General features: G+C 42.5%; 3 protein-coding genes across 5 annotated transcripts in view; 1 reads left to right on the top strand and 2 right to left on the bottom strand.

Annotated features, from left to right (window-relative positions):
* Positions 1-3,028, bottom strand: part of schip1 (schwannomin interacting protein 1) — a 196,450-nt gene extending 193,422 nt beyond the window's left edge. The window contains exons 1-2 of the mRNA XM_071496497.1: positions 2,957-3,028; positions 2,564-2,657 (exon numbers count right to left, since the gene is read on the bottom strand). Coding sequence (XP_071352598.1) covers positions 2,564-2,657; positions 2,957-2,979 — 117 coding nt within the window. The 5' untranslated portion in view covers positions 2,980-3,028. The remainder of the gene's footprint in view (positions 1-2,563; positions 2,658-2,956) is intronic.
* A 593-nt stretch (positions 3,029-3,621) lies between these two features.
* LOC139632428 (P2Y purinoceptor 3-like) lies at positions 3,622-5,697 on the top strand. The gene is made up of 2 exons (XM_071497347.1): positions 3,622-4,320; positions 5,314-5,697. Exons 1-2 carry the CDS (start codon positions 3,622-3,624, stop codon positions 5,368-5,370), a joined length of 756 nt encoding a protein of 251 aa, XP_071353448.1. The 3' UTR covers positions 5,371-5,697.
* mfsd1 (major facilitator superfamily domain containing 1) lies at positions 4,699-15,277 on the bottom strand. Of its 3 annotated transcripts, XM_071496301.1 has the most exons (17): positions 15,000-15,277; positions 14,763-14,815; positions 14,380-14,492; positions 14,198-14,240; positions 13,964-14,031; positions 13,601-13,709; positions 13,345-13,444; positions 12,748-12,846; positions 12,266-12,377; positions 10,495-10,551; positions 9,836-9,992; positions 8,790-8,887; positions 8,576-8,688; positions 8,406-8,453; positions 8,131-8,197; positions 5,704-5,809; positions 4,699-5,436 (listed from the first exon to the last, which is right to left on the bottom strand). In XM_071496301.1, the coding sequence occupies exons 1-17, from the start codon at positions 15,265-15,267 to the stop codon at positions 5,377-5,379; spliced, it is 1,671 nt and encodes a 556-aa protein (XP_071352402.1). In that variant the 5' UTR covers positions 15,268-15,277; the 3' UTR covers positions 4,699-5,376. The 3 variants fall into 3 exon arrangements, with proteins under 3 accessions (XP_071352402.1, XP_071352405.1, XP_071352404.1); XM_071496304.1 differs by lacking the exons at positions 4,699-5,436; positions 5,704-5,809 and adding an exon at positions 5,984-7,420 and having other exon boundaries at positions 15,000-15,271; XM_071496303.1 differs by lacking the exons at positions 4,699-5,436; positions 5,704-5,809 and adding an exon at positions 5,984-7,423 and having other exon boundaries at positions 15,000-15,268.
* Between the last annotated feature and the right edge of the window lie 32 nt (positions 15,278-15,309).

Here is a 15,309-nt window from a genome sequence, read left to right as displayed (position 1 = left end):
GAGAAGGGCACAAGGTTATTCTAAAATGGAAAAGGAGAAGAAGAAGACATCCCGAGAGGTGTGGAGGTGGATGAGGTTTGACAGCTAGAGATGAAGGAGGTGTGAGAGTGAGAAAATGATCATAAAGTCTATCAAAATGCAAAATGGAGCAGTTGAGACTAGTCCCCTTGCTACTATTAACCAGCAGAGAGCTGCTCTGGTTAACATATGGTGAGGGAGGGAGTGAGAGCATGTTCACACACATACCGGTGAGGGCGCTTCTTTCAGTGATCAAAGACTAGGTTCACTCATTTAGACCAAAACCAGCCTTCTAAGACATGGTAATGGGAATGGATGGAAATGACTACAAAACTGTCAGGAGAGTGTGTGCACGTGGGGCCACACACGTGTGCACCCATGTGTGCATCTTAGTGTACGTTTTGTAGGAGTTATGGTGCATTTTATTTTCTAAAAAATGCATTGTATTTTTTTATGTGGCAATGAACCAGAGCACACACACACACACACACACACACACACACACACACACACACACACACACAGAGTATACAGCTAGGCTGTATATTTCATCGTCGTATGGCCGTGGCAGGCCGAGAGACAGCTATCTGTCAGTGTGCAGGCTCATCTTGCTCCTGCGCAGGTTATTACGACTCAATCGCGGAGCGTTTGAGTGAGCTGGCGCAAACAGCACTCAGCACAGCTCTGTCCCACTGCGGGGGAGAGACGATAATGCACTTCTGAAATATGACACCCTTCCCTAGCACTACACTCCCACTATGTACACCCTTCTACATATTAGAGTATGCTGTATCCAGGCTATGTCTGACTCCCACAGTTTGTATTGGCGAACTGATGCTGCCCTGTCCTATGATACGGAGCCTGACTGACACACGTTTATGTTGGATGTCTGCTCCTGCTGTGCACAAACACTGGTTCATTCAGAAGGTGACATCCTGGGACATTTTTTCCCCCCCTGCATGTCAATTTAATTAGGAGCAACAAGGGGCATCATGCACTGATGAATGATTTCAAGTTCCCAGCTGCAAGTGCTGTGTCAACAATGTCACCTGTACAGTATATTTCATGCTTAACCCTATTAAATGTGACCCCCTCTCCCCTCCCATTGCCATGCTGTTTAAATAAGCTCTGTGTGAAATGGTTAACAACATGGGCCCATGGCCGTAAAATTCCACTGTCCCATTGATTACAGGGTAATAGCTGGATAGATTAATGTGTTTCTCAGGGGGTTCGTGCCTCGGCAATGAATCTGAATCACTCACACAGACACAGCAAGTGGAGCAGCCTCCATATCCAATAACCCACATTTCTATTCTCAGTCATATTTCACACACCAATTACTGGTTGGTCCTTAAACAAGCTTCTTCGTGTCTTCCAGTCTTAGCCATATGAACCTCCTCTGATGTGACATGGGTGTCTCACAGAGTTAAGCTTGATCAGTTTGGAAATGTTACTTTTGGAAAGTGATAATGAAATTCAACTGTCAGGTGGTGCAGTGGAAACAGATTGGAACCAATCTGGAGTCAAAATGAGAAAGTTTAGGGGAACATGCAGTGAACAAGAATGTGATTGTGTGATTGTGTGTTGGAGGGTGGGGTGGGGTGGGGTGGGGGGGTGGGGGTGGGGGTGATGGGTTGCAGCATCATAATATATTGCAGAGTAAGTCTAAAGCTGCGATGGAACAGTGCTTTCAGAGCTCACGCGCTCAATATCCCCTGTCGACAATAATGCGCAACGCTACATCACTGGCATTAAATATTCAGAAGCTCAATACAACCAGGTGAACCTGTGCACAAAGCACATAAAGGAAACACTGCATACTTCTGTTAAAGACAAGCAAAACTGATTTCCATAATTAAATCAATTACAACAACCGACTGTCTGAGTTTATTATGAGCTCTGCTCTCAGCTTGAGGAAGAGGACACACCTCCTCAGTTCAGCCATGCCTTCACTATTCCCTGTTGAAAATGAACTCATTTATAGCAGGAGGTATATTATGTAGCTAATATTAATGAGACCTTTTCAGCTGCTGCTGTGATGAAAATCTTGAAATGGCCTCAAGCCAACATGAAAAAGCAATTTCCCAAACCAAACTGAATTCAACAAATTGTGCCATTTGAATGGGTGATTAAGGGAAGCAGAATTCAGAGCAGTTAAGTTTAATACATGAAGGGAGGGGAACAGATTTATTGTAGTTTAGCAAATGATAGTAGGAGCTCTCACTGTCCACGGTGCTGATACTCCTCTGCTATAAACCACTGAGGAATAGGTGCCTTTACAATCTGGTCTCATTTTTTCTCCTAGGAGAGTCTTTGCAACTGAGCAGCATAAACGTCAACTTCCTGCTCCAAAAAAAAAAAAAAAAAAAAAAAAAAGATCAGAAAGTGAATTACATCATTGCTGAACTGTTCGGCTGCCTTACCAAGAGACAAGATACCATCATCTACCAGCAATATTCTCCCAGAGAAGTAATAGAATATATAAAATGCAGTTTACACTTATGACATATACTCTAACAGGCTCCCTGGTGGCCTCTCCTCTTACCTGGTTATTAATGCACAGAGCAAGGTGTTTCCTCTCCCGAGCCACAGCCAGACTCCCGCTGCGCAGCCTCGCCTCCTCTCCCTGGTACATGCTTCTGGAAGGACACCGCTCAAGTTAGCACACAGACACACACACACACACACACACACACACACACACACACACAAAACTCTCCGGAAATGTGAAATCATGCTTTAAGCTGCGAGTATGTGAGCAGCCTGTCCTCTCCTCTGTCCTGCAGCAGAGAGCACCGGTTATGCAGGATTTTTTTTTTTTTTTTTTTTTGAATCACTCATCAGTGCATGCCGGGAGCTTATCATGCATCCTCAATAAAAACAGCGCTCCCTTTACACGTATGACTGGTGAAGGTGAGTCCGTGGACGTGACACTAACCTGTGCGAGCCGTTCCTCAGCATGACGAGCTCCCTCTCTCTCTCTCCCTCTCTCTCTCTCTCTCTCCGCGGTCAGACAGAGATGAAGTGAGGACTTGGAGTCGGGAGCAGCCGGAGAGAGAGAGAGAGAGAGAGAGAGAGAGAGAGAGAGAGAGAGAGAGACCAGACTTGGAAAATTCTCGCAGCCAATGGGATGCTGAGCGTGTGCGCGTTTCTTTCTTTCTTTCTTTATTTATTATTATTATATTTTTAAAACAGCGCCCTCCGTGCGTGTTGTCGGTGTCATTTAACTTGGCTTTAATCACAGCATCGATGATGTGCACGCCTTCTCTCCGGGGACGGGCGACCGCATACTACAGCGGGCTGTCTCAGCCCATTGTGCCCGGCTTTTGAAACGCCTCACTGTGTGCCAATCTATTTGCTCATAGCCCAGATATGGTGTTATAAAGGTTTGCATTACACGGCGGGTGTGGGCTGGGGACAGGAGGGACGCACATGTTGAACAAACACCTGCATTTAATGTATTTCAACGAAGCACGCGTCGCCCTCGCACGGCAGCTAGGTGAGCTCCGGGCAGGTGAGGAGTTGGGAGAACTCCATCTATCTTAGATCGTGTTTGGCGAGTAGGTTTCCAAATTATCCAAACCATCCCTTCTGATGTTTTGAATGGAGGCCTTCCACATCTGTCCAGTGACTAACTACTACAAAAGGATCCTTCTGCCAGTGTCCTACGGCCTTGTGTTTGTGCTGGGCCTGACCTTAAACGGCGCCCTGCTTTGGTGCGTGTGTGCCCGGACGCGCCGCTGGAGCAGCACGGTGATCTACATGGTCAACCTCGCAGTGGCGGATCTTCTCTACGTGCTGGCCTTGCCTCCTCTCGTCATCAGCAACGCCATGGGCGGCCTGTGGCCCTTCGGCGACGTCATCTGCAAAGGCGTCAGATTTCTCTTTTTTGTCAACCTCCACTGCAGCATGATGTTTCTCACCTGCGTCAGCCTGCACCGTTTCATTGGAGTGTGCTATCCCATCGCCGCTGTGCGCATCAGGACCAAAAAACTCGCCCTCTTTGCGTCAGGCTCCGTTTGGGTCCTAACCACTGCGGAGATTCTACCGACGCTGGTCTTTGCGCACACCGGCGTGATCAACAACATGACAGTGTGCTTTGAAATGACTAACCCGAAGCAGTTTAAGGTTTACTTTCCCTATGGACTGTTTTTGGCCATAGTGGGGTTTCTGGTCCCATTCCTCGTCGTCGTCACCTGTTACTGCTCCATGATGAAGGTGCTTTATTGCAGGGTCGCCGGCAGCATCTCCAACGCCAGGACGTCTCATGTGCGCAATAAGTCCCTGTACACCCTCTTAATGGTGTGTCTCATGTTTGTGGTGTGTTTTGTGCCTTATCACATAGCTCGCACCGTCTACCTGTTTGTGAGGGTCTACATGCCCGGAGAATGTCATGTGCTGAACGTGGTCATGATCTCCTATAAAGTCTGGAAACCTGTTGTCAGTTTCAACTGCTGCGCAAACCCCCTCCTCTACTTTTTGGGCTCGTACCGGCACCGTCAGCAGCTCCGGGCCTGGCTGTGCAGGAGGACGAGAGTGCAGCCCAGCGTGTGTCTGGTGGATGTGGGCAACTCAAACAGGTTGGGAGGGTAGACGACATCCATCAGAGGACCTATTGGTCCATACAGTGACTTTTATCATGGGGCAGATAACAGTAATAACAGTAAGGACTGTTCAGACGCTGCTTACAAGCTGTGTTTAAGAACTCGTTTTATTGTTTTTAATATAAAAATAGAAATTTGGCAACATTCAACAGGTCACACAAGTCCCTGACTTGTGAAGCATTTCTTTGTACACTATAAGTTATTCTAGTAACTTATCATAAAACCTGGAGGATCAGCAAAAGTAAGAAACTAAGTGATTCTGCAAGTCCTGAGATTTCTAGAAGCGGTTATTTAAAAGCAGTGATACAGTGGCCACAAGTGATATTAAACATTTGTGGGAGTTACTGCCCTCTGTCGTTTGCAGATGGTTGAGTCTCTAAAAACAGACAGCAGAACAGTATCAAGGCACCATAAAGCATCAGGCCAATTTTATAATACAATTTTCCTGGCAAAAAAATATTTCTCCCAACAGTGGGGCAAATAGAAAATAACTTAGGTTGAAAAATAATCTTGATGGTGATAATAATTAAAGTAAAAAAAAAACAAAAAAAAAAACAGACACCCGTTCAAATACCCAGAACAACAGTCAGTCATGTGAAGGTTAAAAATACCTTGAAGATAAAAGGTGCTACAACATCTTGTTTAAAAGGGGGACACTTTGTAAGCGTCCTCTTTTTTTTTTTTTTTTTAGTGCATCCTTGTCTGGAGCCACAGAGCTACAGCGTCGGAGGAGCAGACAGCTGAATGAAGGGCATCATTTCAGGACACTCCTGTGGGCAAGTGATGACAGATGGGTAGAGCAGTGGTCTGGGAGCTGAGAGCAGAGAGGACAAGACAGATTGAGCAAAGCGGAGAGAGAGACCAGAGTTTTAGTAGAAGAGTTACTCATGTTTAATTGGTGGTGTCGCAGGAAAACCAACCCTCTTGGCCTTCCATAAACAAAAAAAAAAAGAAAACGAATGTATTGCCAGCGTCAAGGTTAGAGGCTGAAGTCATTAATAAATGGATTCGTTTGAATTGTGTTTAATCGTTAAGTGGTGTGTGTACGTGTGTGTGTAATTGTGTAATTGTGTATGCATACCTGTGCGCCCAGCCTGGAGAGGTACCGGTTGCGTAGGCCAAAAGCAGACATGGGTGCTAGTCTAGCAAGCTCACCCTCTGTCAGCCTACTGGGCCGCCTTTTAATCCTGCAGGAATAATAATGTGGCCATCTTTATCACCTCTACACCCAACACTAACAGGAGCGCAATTATGTAAATATTACCCACAGGATGAAGAATCATAACATGAGTTTGCCATAGGTGTTGGGAATAAAATCTACTGCAGAAACAAAGTCTTACAATAACAGAAAATTCTTTCAATGCTTTCAGAAATTTGTGTTTAATTCATTGTTCCACGAACAAACTGGTATGAAATGCGATTTGGTTCTACAAAAAAAAACTGAAGGTGATTTTTTTTTTTTTTAAGTGACTTTCCTTCAAATGTCACTGACATTTGATTGTACAATTGATCTTCTGTAATGTCTCAATCATATAACTTCTTGTACATAGATCAATAACAGTCAACATTTGGTAATTTAACACAAATATTCTCCATAAAACAAAGACTATACTGTTGTCATAACATCATAGTGCAAATGGGTGACGAGTAAGGGGGGCAGCATGTTTGTGACTGTGACAACACTGATCACTTCAATGTGCACATCACACATCACCACATTGCAACTTTATGCTACTGACCGTTGTCTCATATGTGTTGTTAAGAATTTGACTGGGAATCATTTGCCCAGCTGAGGTAGTGAATGTTAATCATCCACAGTGTGCAACTGATAACAACACAGGGATAAAAAAAACTTTTTCTACATTATGGTGAGAGTAAAGCAGAGTGCATGAGTATTTTTGTCGCACTGCTTGGTTGAAACAAGCAACAGTTTAGGTCAGTGCTTACAAGTTAATTACCTGAGCTTGATAAATGAGCAAAACATAATCTACAAAACGTTATCTATACGTGGAACCGATTCTTTAAAAGGTCACATTAATAAAACAGTTTGCAAAAAGTTGAAACTGTGCATATCATTCCACGGATAAATGCACTCTCTTTTCTTATCGTTTCTGGTAATGTAGCATTTGATGATGCAACAGAAAATAAATTTTTATGAACTTCTGCAACCAGAGAAGAGCAGATAAAGGAATTAAGAAATAAAAGAATTGAGCAATAAAAATTTAAACACCAAAGAGCTCTGCTCTGTTTTAAGATTATCCACCATAAAAGGTCAATGACGCATATAATTAAAACTGACTATGAAATCAGTCTGCCTAAGGAGGGTCCAGTAAGGAAGGTTTTGGTTGGCAATTATTGTGAATGCTGACAAATGATATGTACATAAATGAACTGCTGAGGTGTCTGTAAAAAGGCAAGTAACTGAGTCCTGCTGAAAACAATAGAAACATATAAAAACATAAAAAAATATTCACAATGTTTCTCCTATATACATATAAAACAATTGAATTAATATAGGGACCCTATATTGTGAGTTGCATTTGCGTGTAAAAGTCACTATGTCCAGACTTTCTAATGAGTCAGTGTCCTGATGAAATCAGCTATTGAGACAGGGTTATGTCATGCCAGGGCCAGACAGTCAGTTCAGGTGGGAAGAGCCACAGATGACAGCACTGGGCGGAGTCAGTAGCGCAGTCCCGCCCCATGGCAGTTGATTGACAGCTTTGGGGTGGACATTGCAGCCTGCTGGCTCTGAAGCCCACGACCATGTGTGTTCCCATCATCATCATCATCATCATCATCTGGAAAATATCAATTACAGCACGGACCGGAAAATATTAGTGAGTCAGCATAAGCCATATATAGTGTAGAATATATGAAGTATATAGATCAGGTAGCTTAACAGAGAGATGGTGGTGTAGACAGACACAGATGTGTGATCTGTTTTTATGTTGCTAAGACTAAATAAACCAGCCACAGGTGGTGTGCTAGTATAACAAAAGTAAATTCTCTTTTGATTTCACCTGCCAGTACAAGTAAGTTAGTTAGAACTATAAATGGACCAGAATTAGTAGTTGTAGTTTTACAGTGACATGAGGCATGTGAGTCGTGCAGTAGGAGGGCAGAAAAACGGGATCAAAGAACAAATCAATAAAGACATTATTTGAGCGTCACTTATGGAAAACACTGACATTCATTGTCACCATCACATTGAAAACCATGCTCAGTGTGTTTGTTTATTTTTTATACCATCGCACTTTCAGACGGAGCAGGAATAGAAAATGCTCCAATTTCAGTAGCTTTGGAGAAAACTGACTGCAGCAGGTTCAGCTAAGCACACATCCAGCAAATTAGCGCAGGAGCTCCTGCAAGTGTTTCTGTCCAAAACATGCCTGTGCTCCTTGACTGTATGAGTGGGTCGTTCACTATGTTTTTGAGATGCTTGTCTAATTGTTGGCTAAGTGGGTGGAAAAGCAGTGATGGAGAGTGAAGGGTCAAAGCTACTCACTCGGCATCTGAAGTGGCTTCTTTCTGGAGTTTGGCTCTGGCTGCAGCTGACTGGTTCAAGTCTCCTCCTGGAGTAAGAGATACAGGGGTGGAGAGATTAAGAATAAGTTAGTGAATCTTCTGGTAAGGAGAGGGATGTGCTTAACAGCGACAAAGAAAAGTGAAGAATGCCACATGAACTTTGCACACAAATCTGAGTCAATATGGCGAGGGAAAGAAGAGACGGGGGAGAGAAGTGAAGCAGTGGAAGAGTTTCAGGATCCAGTCTTCCCTTACCTCTGAGATAATCCACAAAGTACAGCATCACCACTGCCATCAGTGCAACTGCAAGAAAGACAGGGGGAAAACAAAGTGGAAAATCCATGACAATGTCACTCAACAGTGTCTAAAATGAGTTTGAAAGACTAAAATCTCATAAATACACAAAACAGAAAGAAAACACTGACTGCAAATGCAGGCGCAGAAAAACACTTCCAAAACCAGGTATCCTCTGGTGTCTAGGATGGCTCCAGCTGCCATGGCAATGAGAGCAAGTCCCAGGTTCTGGATGGACTGCATGCTGTTGGCCAAAGGCAAAAGATAACCATCGGTTTAAATGAAAAAAAAAAAAAACAACCAAAAACACGCAAGCAGAATAACAATGTCACTGAGAGTACATACAAGCCATAGGCCGTCCCCAGCTGATGTTCAGGCACGACAAATGCCACCATGGGCCACAGTGCACAGGCCAGCAAGGAGTAGGAGACCCCAAGCACGGACTGGAAAAGCAAGCAAATGCATCATATTACTTTATATGTTCCCAGGTTCTCCATAGAATTCCTTGGTAAGCTGTAGCATAGCTTTGGTATTGTATGAGAAAGTTGTATGAGAATGTGCATTTAACATCCTACTGTGGAACTTGAGGAACGGTGCTATAGAAATAAATGATAGTGTTGTGCTGCTGTTTGGGAGTAATGGGATCCTACATGAACAAACTATTGTCTGCTAACGTTAGAACAGTTTTGGTGACATAACATTTGAGATTTCTGTTTTTCTTTCTTTCCTCTGAGCTTTTTTCACTAGTTTGAAGTAAGTGGGGTTAAGTAGAAAAAAGTTTTGTACTTCCGTGCATCAATTAGGATTTAGCTAAACATGAGTCAGAATCTGATGACAGTTGTTTGGCCACTGTCACATCTGTCATATCACATCTGATCAAACCACACTCACACACAGTCCCAACGAAACAGATTAGCTGAGCTTTGAAAAGTTCAGTTCTTAAATAAATTATACCTAAAAACTTGATTGTTGCTTATTAAGTCATGAATATTAAATGTTTCAGAGAAGTAATCAAGATTTGAAGCCAGGTTTTCAGGGGCTTGCAGCAAATAAGAATCTGTATATTCATGTCTTTATATGCAAACTTCTATTATCCCTGCTAACTAAGGCTGGCAGTATACTCCACATTAAAACAAATTAGGTTTCTGCACAACATCAGTGTGTTTACAACTAGAAGTAGGACAAAAGTTCAATGATGCATGTACTTTGTAACTCACCGTTCCTCTGTCTACCATGTACACCACTAACCTTACAGACCTAGAATCCCAGATAGTATACTGACATGCCAACGTTATTCAGTTCCTTCATTCAATTCATTCTTTGACTGTTCATAAATGTACAAGGCAAAAATTTTGTTGGAGTATAATACAAAAGGTTGCCAGGGACATTACCATGGCGATCCATGGGTTCCAGAAGGTGAAGGCCAGCATCATGTGAGCAGCCAGTGTGGTCACCACGGCAATTATTACCCAAACTACATTCCTTCCTGTCTTATCAACAATAAAGCCCAGAATTGGAGATGCGGGGGCTGAGATGATGTACACAATACTGGGAAAGACAGAGAATAGCATGGAGGATGAATGGCAAAGGGATATGTACTGAACATAAAGCCTATAAAGGAACATTTCACAGTACAGTACTGATAAAGTAGATACACCGTTACTTGAGAGACTGAGCCTCATTCTGTAGAATACTGTACATTAAATGTGTCAGACCTTTATAACTAGAACCTGTAAACATCCAAGTGTGATTCTGTAGTTTAATGACATTAAACTGAACGGAGGCAACCTCTGCAAAAATCAGTCTTTACATATGTGATGTCAGGTTATTTGTTTTATTTTGTTCCCAGCTTCAGGTGATTGAACATTTCTCAGCTATTAAATTCCACTGTGGCTGAGAAGGAAATGTAATTTGGCCAATGATCCATTGGAATAAGAAAAATGTAGCCCACAAAGGAAATACAAGATACATCAGCAACGCCAGACCTTAATAGTGTTAGTGCCTTAAGGTACATTGGTCTCAATGACCTATTAGACTTGATCTGATTTACCTGTTGACAGCTCTGGCTTCAGCCGGGGAAAAGTTAAATTTTTCAATGAAGAACACCCTGTAAATAAAAAGACAAGATGATGGGGTCACAGTACACATGGCTGCTTAGTCTTTATGCTGATGTGACCTCAAGGTGAAGGAAAAATCGAGTCGACTCCTGCAGCAGGTAGCTCTCAGTCTTACATTGTTTTCTGCTACATCTGCATAACAACTATTTGCTCTGTAAGCACTGACCCTCTGTGGAAATAACATGTCAGTTGCTAAGTGATTTGAGAGTGCCTTTCACTGAAAGAAATACAGGTTGCGATAGCCTCAATTGGTTTCTTTCACTGCAAACCCATTTGTCAAACCTCTTTCCATTTCTGACTCCCTCTCCCTCCCTTTGTGGTTTGATGATAGCGCAGCATTGTGAGGTTGCAGTGTTGAATCTTTCCTTAGACATGCATTGTACTTTGATTCATACTACACAATCTAACTATAATACCATCTCGTTCAGGTGGTGACGAGCATGATTTTTTTTTTTTATCAGGTAAAAACCTGTTCCTGGTATTTCAGCAAATGAAGTATGGAAGCCCCTATGGTTAAAATCTGTATGTTTCAGTATCCTCTGATGGGATATGGTTTCTGTTTGTACGAAATCAGATAATCCTGCTGGTAATTGGTGTCACTGGGTGTTGCCAAATAGAGAAATTACTCTATACAGTTTTATTGTGAACAAATCCCATCCAAATCAAAAAAACAAAAAACATCAGCCATGCACTGATCCTATTAACAAGTACCGTCTGTGCGTGCAAAGAGATTACGTCTTTGTGCCACAGACCACCATCGTTGTCCGTAGACTATTAACTGATAGTTCAGGTTATTAGATGTGGGGCTGTGTGAGGTAGTCACGCATAGTCAGTGTGTTACCCGCAGTAGATTCAGATCAGCGCTCTGCCAGTTAGGAGAGGCAGCAAGGAACACGGCACAGTAGCAGAGCGCTGTGCTGCTGTGCACCGGGGACAGCAGAAAGAAAAGGTTTTAAAAGACGCCTTAGGCAGCGCGCTGATCCGAATCTACTGCAGGTACGACACTCACTATGCATGACTACCTCACACAAACCCACGTCAAATAACCTGAAGTATCATTTTAATACCAAAACAATTAGCCACACCTTTGCATGGGGTGACACGTTCCTTCTTTACATGGACATGGGTACTGTAGTTCAATTCCACAGACGTCCTGCTGCCATATATAGTCTATTTATCATACTGTAGGCTTATCAATCTGCACCTGAAGATAGTCCCCAACACTATTTACTCCTGATTGAGTAAAGTTTGCTATAAACTACAGTGTACATTTTTAAAGAAGGAACTATTGGCTTGTGGCTGAGTGCCACAGACAGGGTAAGGAAGTCAAAAATCATTGGTGGTTATGGTCTTATCATGGAATTTGTTAGTTTTATCTTAGTAAGAAAAATGCTCCAACATAAAGACCTACGCAGAACTCTTACCTAAAAAAAACCAACAATGTTTAAGTATAAACTATACATTTGAAATAAATTAAATATATGTATATAATATATTAATATCATGCATTAGGGTGGACTAAAGATATATGCTGAAAATTTAATGACAAGGACAGGAAGCACTGACTGTATGAAGCAGTACACTCAAGACAATAATCTAACTGTATGGTAATATCAAGACATGTGAAAGACCACTGGAGGGAAGCTTTTATGTGTGAGTGAGAGTGAGAGAGAGTGAGAGAGAGAGAACTGATGCAATACTCACTGTCCCAGACCAATAAAGGGGAAAATGGCGACATAGTAGCCCACACAAATGATGAAGATGAGCCACAGAGTGAAGGGGAAATCTTTCACGTCTGTCAGCTTGATCACCTCGCCTAATATGCAAGATCAACACACATGCAGATCATCTTGAGAACATTATTTGCTTTCAACAACTATAGAAGAAAAACAGCAGCTTGTCTGACAAAAGAAGCTCTGAAGGGAAAATTCACTCATGCACCACCAATTGAACTGAACTTTCCCCTGTATTCAGAAAGACAACACGCCACAGCAGAGAAAGTGCTGAAGCCAATGAACTGTCTAGCCGAGATGTCAATTTTAGGTAGATAACAACAAAAAAAAACAAAACGTGGCAAGACACTCTGTTGTGGTCCACGCTGACGTTCTAATAGATACTGACATGTGTTGGGTCAAAAAGGAGAAACAAAGGATAAAAAAAAAAGACACAATCTTAGAATACGTTACCTGTTTTGCCTTGTTCCTTGTGGAGGATCCTCTCTGCTCTTTTGTCGAGGAATGCCAACACCAAGGCACAGATTAGAGAAAACAGGCAGGTTACAGCAGCTAAAGAAAGAAAATAAAAACGTAAGTACATATGCAGGAGACAAAGAAAGATGTAAGGAAATGTAAGTATCAATGAGATATCTCATTCAAATTAGGATCCCTGATGAGAGCTGATTGATTCTAGAGTTCATATGAATTTATCTTAAATGGTCAGATTACACACTAATTGACAGTGGAAGTGAAGAGGAAACTCACAACTGCAAGGTGTGCAAAAATGGAAGCACTTTTAGCTTGAACTCTAGAAAAATACAAGAACTGACACTTCTCCTAACTCCTATGATTCATCTGTAGCAGCCAGCAGCACTCTTACTTCTCTATACCACTTCTCTCTGTTGGCTGTGTCATCTGAGACCATTAGTTACAGAGAAAGGATCTGGTATCTCTAGCACAGACAGAGACAAAGCACATGTAACCAGAATCTTAATGTTTAACACTTTCAAGCCCTCTCCTTGAGTGAAGCACACGCTCCCAGCTGAAGCGCAGGTGTGTAATATTTACCTATCATGAGGGATGTGCCAAGCGCGGTGTGTCCATAGCCAACATAGGCTGCGACTTTGCCATACACCCAGCCCATGATGTTCATGTTCACTGTGCTGCCCTTGAGACGAGTGGAGAGGAGTGTGAATGGACAAGTCACTGTATCAATGGTATGTGTTTTGTACAGTAGACTCATTCAAGACGGTTACAGTCAAAAGGCGTTAACAAGTTATTTGAAAGCATGTTTAAATTCACGTTGCGTTGCCAGTGTCCTCACCAGTCGAGCCATGCTCAGCTGAAGGCCAAACACCAGATTAAGCTCCTTTCCTTTGAACCAGTTGACTGCATATGTGTTCTGGGCCACAGCCAAGGACTCTCCTCCAATACTACCCAGGAAAAGAAAACAGGGAGGTGGAAATTGTAAGATATGTAATAGATATGTGTGAAGACCACCATTTTGATGACTCACATTTTGATGTCCTTTTACAGTTGAAAGTCTGCGACCAAATACAAACACACTTTGCTCAGATTTAGGCATTCAGTGCAGGTTCAGGATTACTAGGGTGAGTTTTGGAGATTGTGAAAGAGAAATGTATGTGTGGCAAAACAGCAACATGATTTTTTTTTTTTTTTTTTTTACCCAAATACAAAACGTCCAACTTCCATCAGCCAGAAATGGTTTACCAGAGCTCCAGCAGCAAATATTACCTGATTGAAGTTGGAAAAATAAAACACACCAAGGAAAACAATCTAATTTTCTGTATGCATTTATCCCTATTTAAATATATTATTTAAAAATATTAGTGATTTAGTAATTATATTCTCTTTCTTTCATAAAAATATCTTTCACAACTAGTTTTCAGAGTAAACCCACCTGTCCAACACAGACAAAGAGGGAAAAGATGATGGTCCCCAGCCTGTAAAAAACAATGGAAGATGACACTGATCATGATGTCAAGCACAAAAGCCCACTCTTCTTTCAGTTTCACTTTGAGTGAATATACATAATAAACACATACTGAATTCAAAATAGATATGACTCATTGGTCTTTGTACCTGATGCCAAAGACCCTGTCAAGCAGGAAGCCCCCAAAGAAGCAGAGGACCACATTGGGCCAGGAGTACCAGGCATACAGCTGCATGAACTTTGCAGTGTTCAGGTTCAGATCCTGGTAAAGTCAGGACAGAAACACACCACACTCTTGTTACACAATTCAGCTGTTTTGGTTTTAAACTCTAGAAGTGAAACACAGGGTGTAGTCTATGGAGTTGAAATAAAATCCTCTAATAGCAGCATTTAGGAGTAGGGTACTTTGACTGTCCTGGTTGGATTATTATGCAGATTTTACTCTATGCACCAGTGCTTCCTTGACAACAGAAGTCTAATCTGTCTCCTAAAAAAAAAAAAAACAACTCCTAATTTGCAGAGGCTGAATTACCTGAATGACTTGAGTTTGAAGGGCAGCCGGGTTGTCATAACAGAAGTAGCTTCCTGGAACAGAATAATTACATTCACAGAGTACAGACACCATGATACTGCATTACGTTACACGAACCACAAGGTGCAAAACCATTGCAAGCCTTCTTAAAGCCAAATGTAACTTGTTAAATTAAACTTAAATCTCCACAATAACCCTTCAGGGCGCTTAGTTAAGTGAGGGCTTTTTACTGCTCACCGAATCCCAGGAAGCACATGAATATCAGGACAACCACACGATGCAGAAGGTGGCTGGGGTCGCAAATGGCCGGCATCGGTCTGCCGGGTCCTCTGGCTGCCTGTCTGCCCGCGAACGACCCCCCGTCGTCATCTCCCAACAGGCTCCGCCGCTCTTCGTAATCCGCCATGTTCGTTTGTTTGGGAGATGCAGTGGGAAAAGTTGACGGCAATGAGGAAGACGTAGGCGATAGATCATATGACCCGCCAGGCATGTCATATGGCAGCATGCTGCATTCAGGGCACACCGGCAGAATGGGAAGTTTGTAAAA

This window comes from Trachinotus anak, unplaced genomic scaffold (genome assembly GCF_046630095.1).
Source record: "Trachinotus anak isolate AG129_WGS33_773 ecotype Australia unplaced genomic scaffold, CSIRO_AGI_Tana_v1 ptg000014l, whole genome shotgun sequence".
Classification (NCBI taxonomy): Eukaryota; Metazoa; Chordata; class Actinopteri; order Carangiformes; family Carangidae; genus Trachinotus; species Trachinotus anak.
This window is presented reverse-complemented; position numbering and strand designations above follow the sequence as displayed.

Excerpts from the sequence above, each read along its gene's own strand:
- LOC139632428 (XM_071497347.1), top strand. The coding sequence starts at position 3,622 with ATGGAGGCCTTCCACATCTGTCCAGTGACTAACTACTACAAAAGGATC. Across the intron at positions 4,321-5,313 it reads CCCTGTACACCCTCTTAATG|TGCATCCTTGTCTGGAGCCA; the intron begins GTGTGTCTCATG and ends TTTTTTTTTTAG.
- mfsd1 (XM_071496301.1), bottom strand. The coding sequence starts at position 15,267 with ATGCTGCCATATGACATGCCTGGCGGGTCATATGATCTATCGCCTACG. Across the intron at positions 14,493-14,762 it reads TTCAAACTCAAGTCATTCAG|GATCTGAACCTGAACACTGC; the intron begins GTAATTCAGCCT and ends TGACTTTACCAG. Across the intron at positions 14,032-14,197 it reads TCTTTGTCTGTGTTGGACAG|GTAATATTTGCTGCTGGAGC; the intron begins GTGGGTTTACTC and ends AACTTCAATCAG.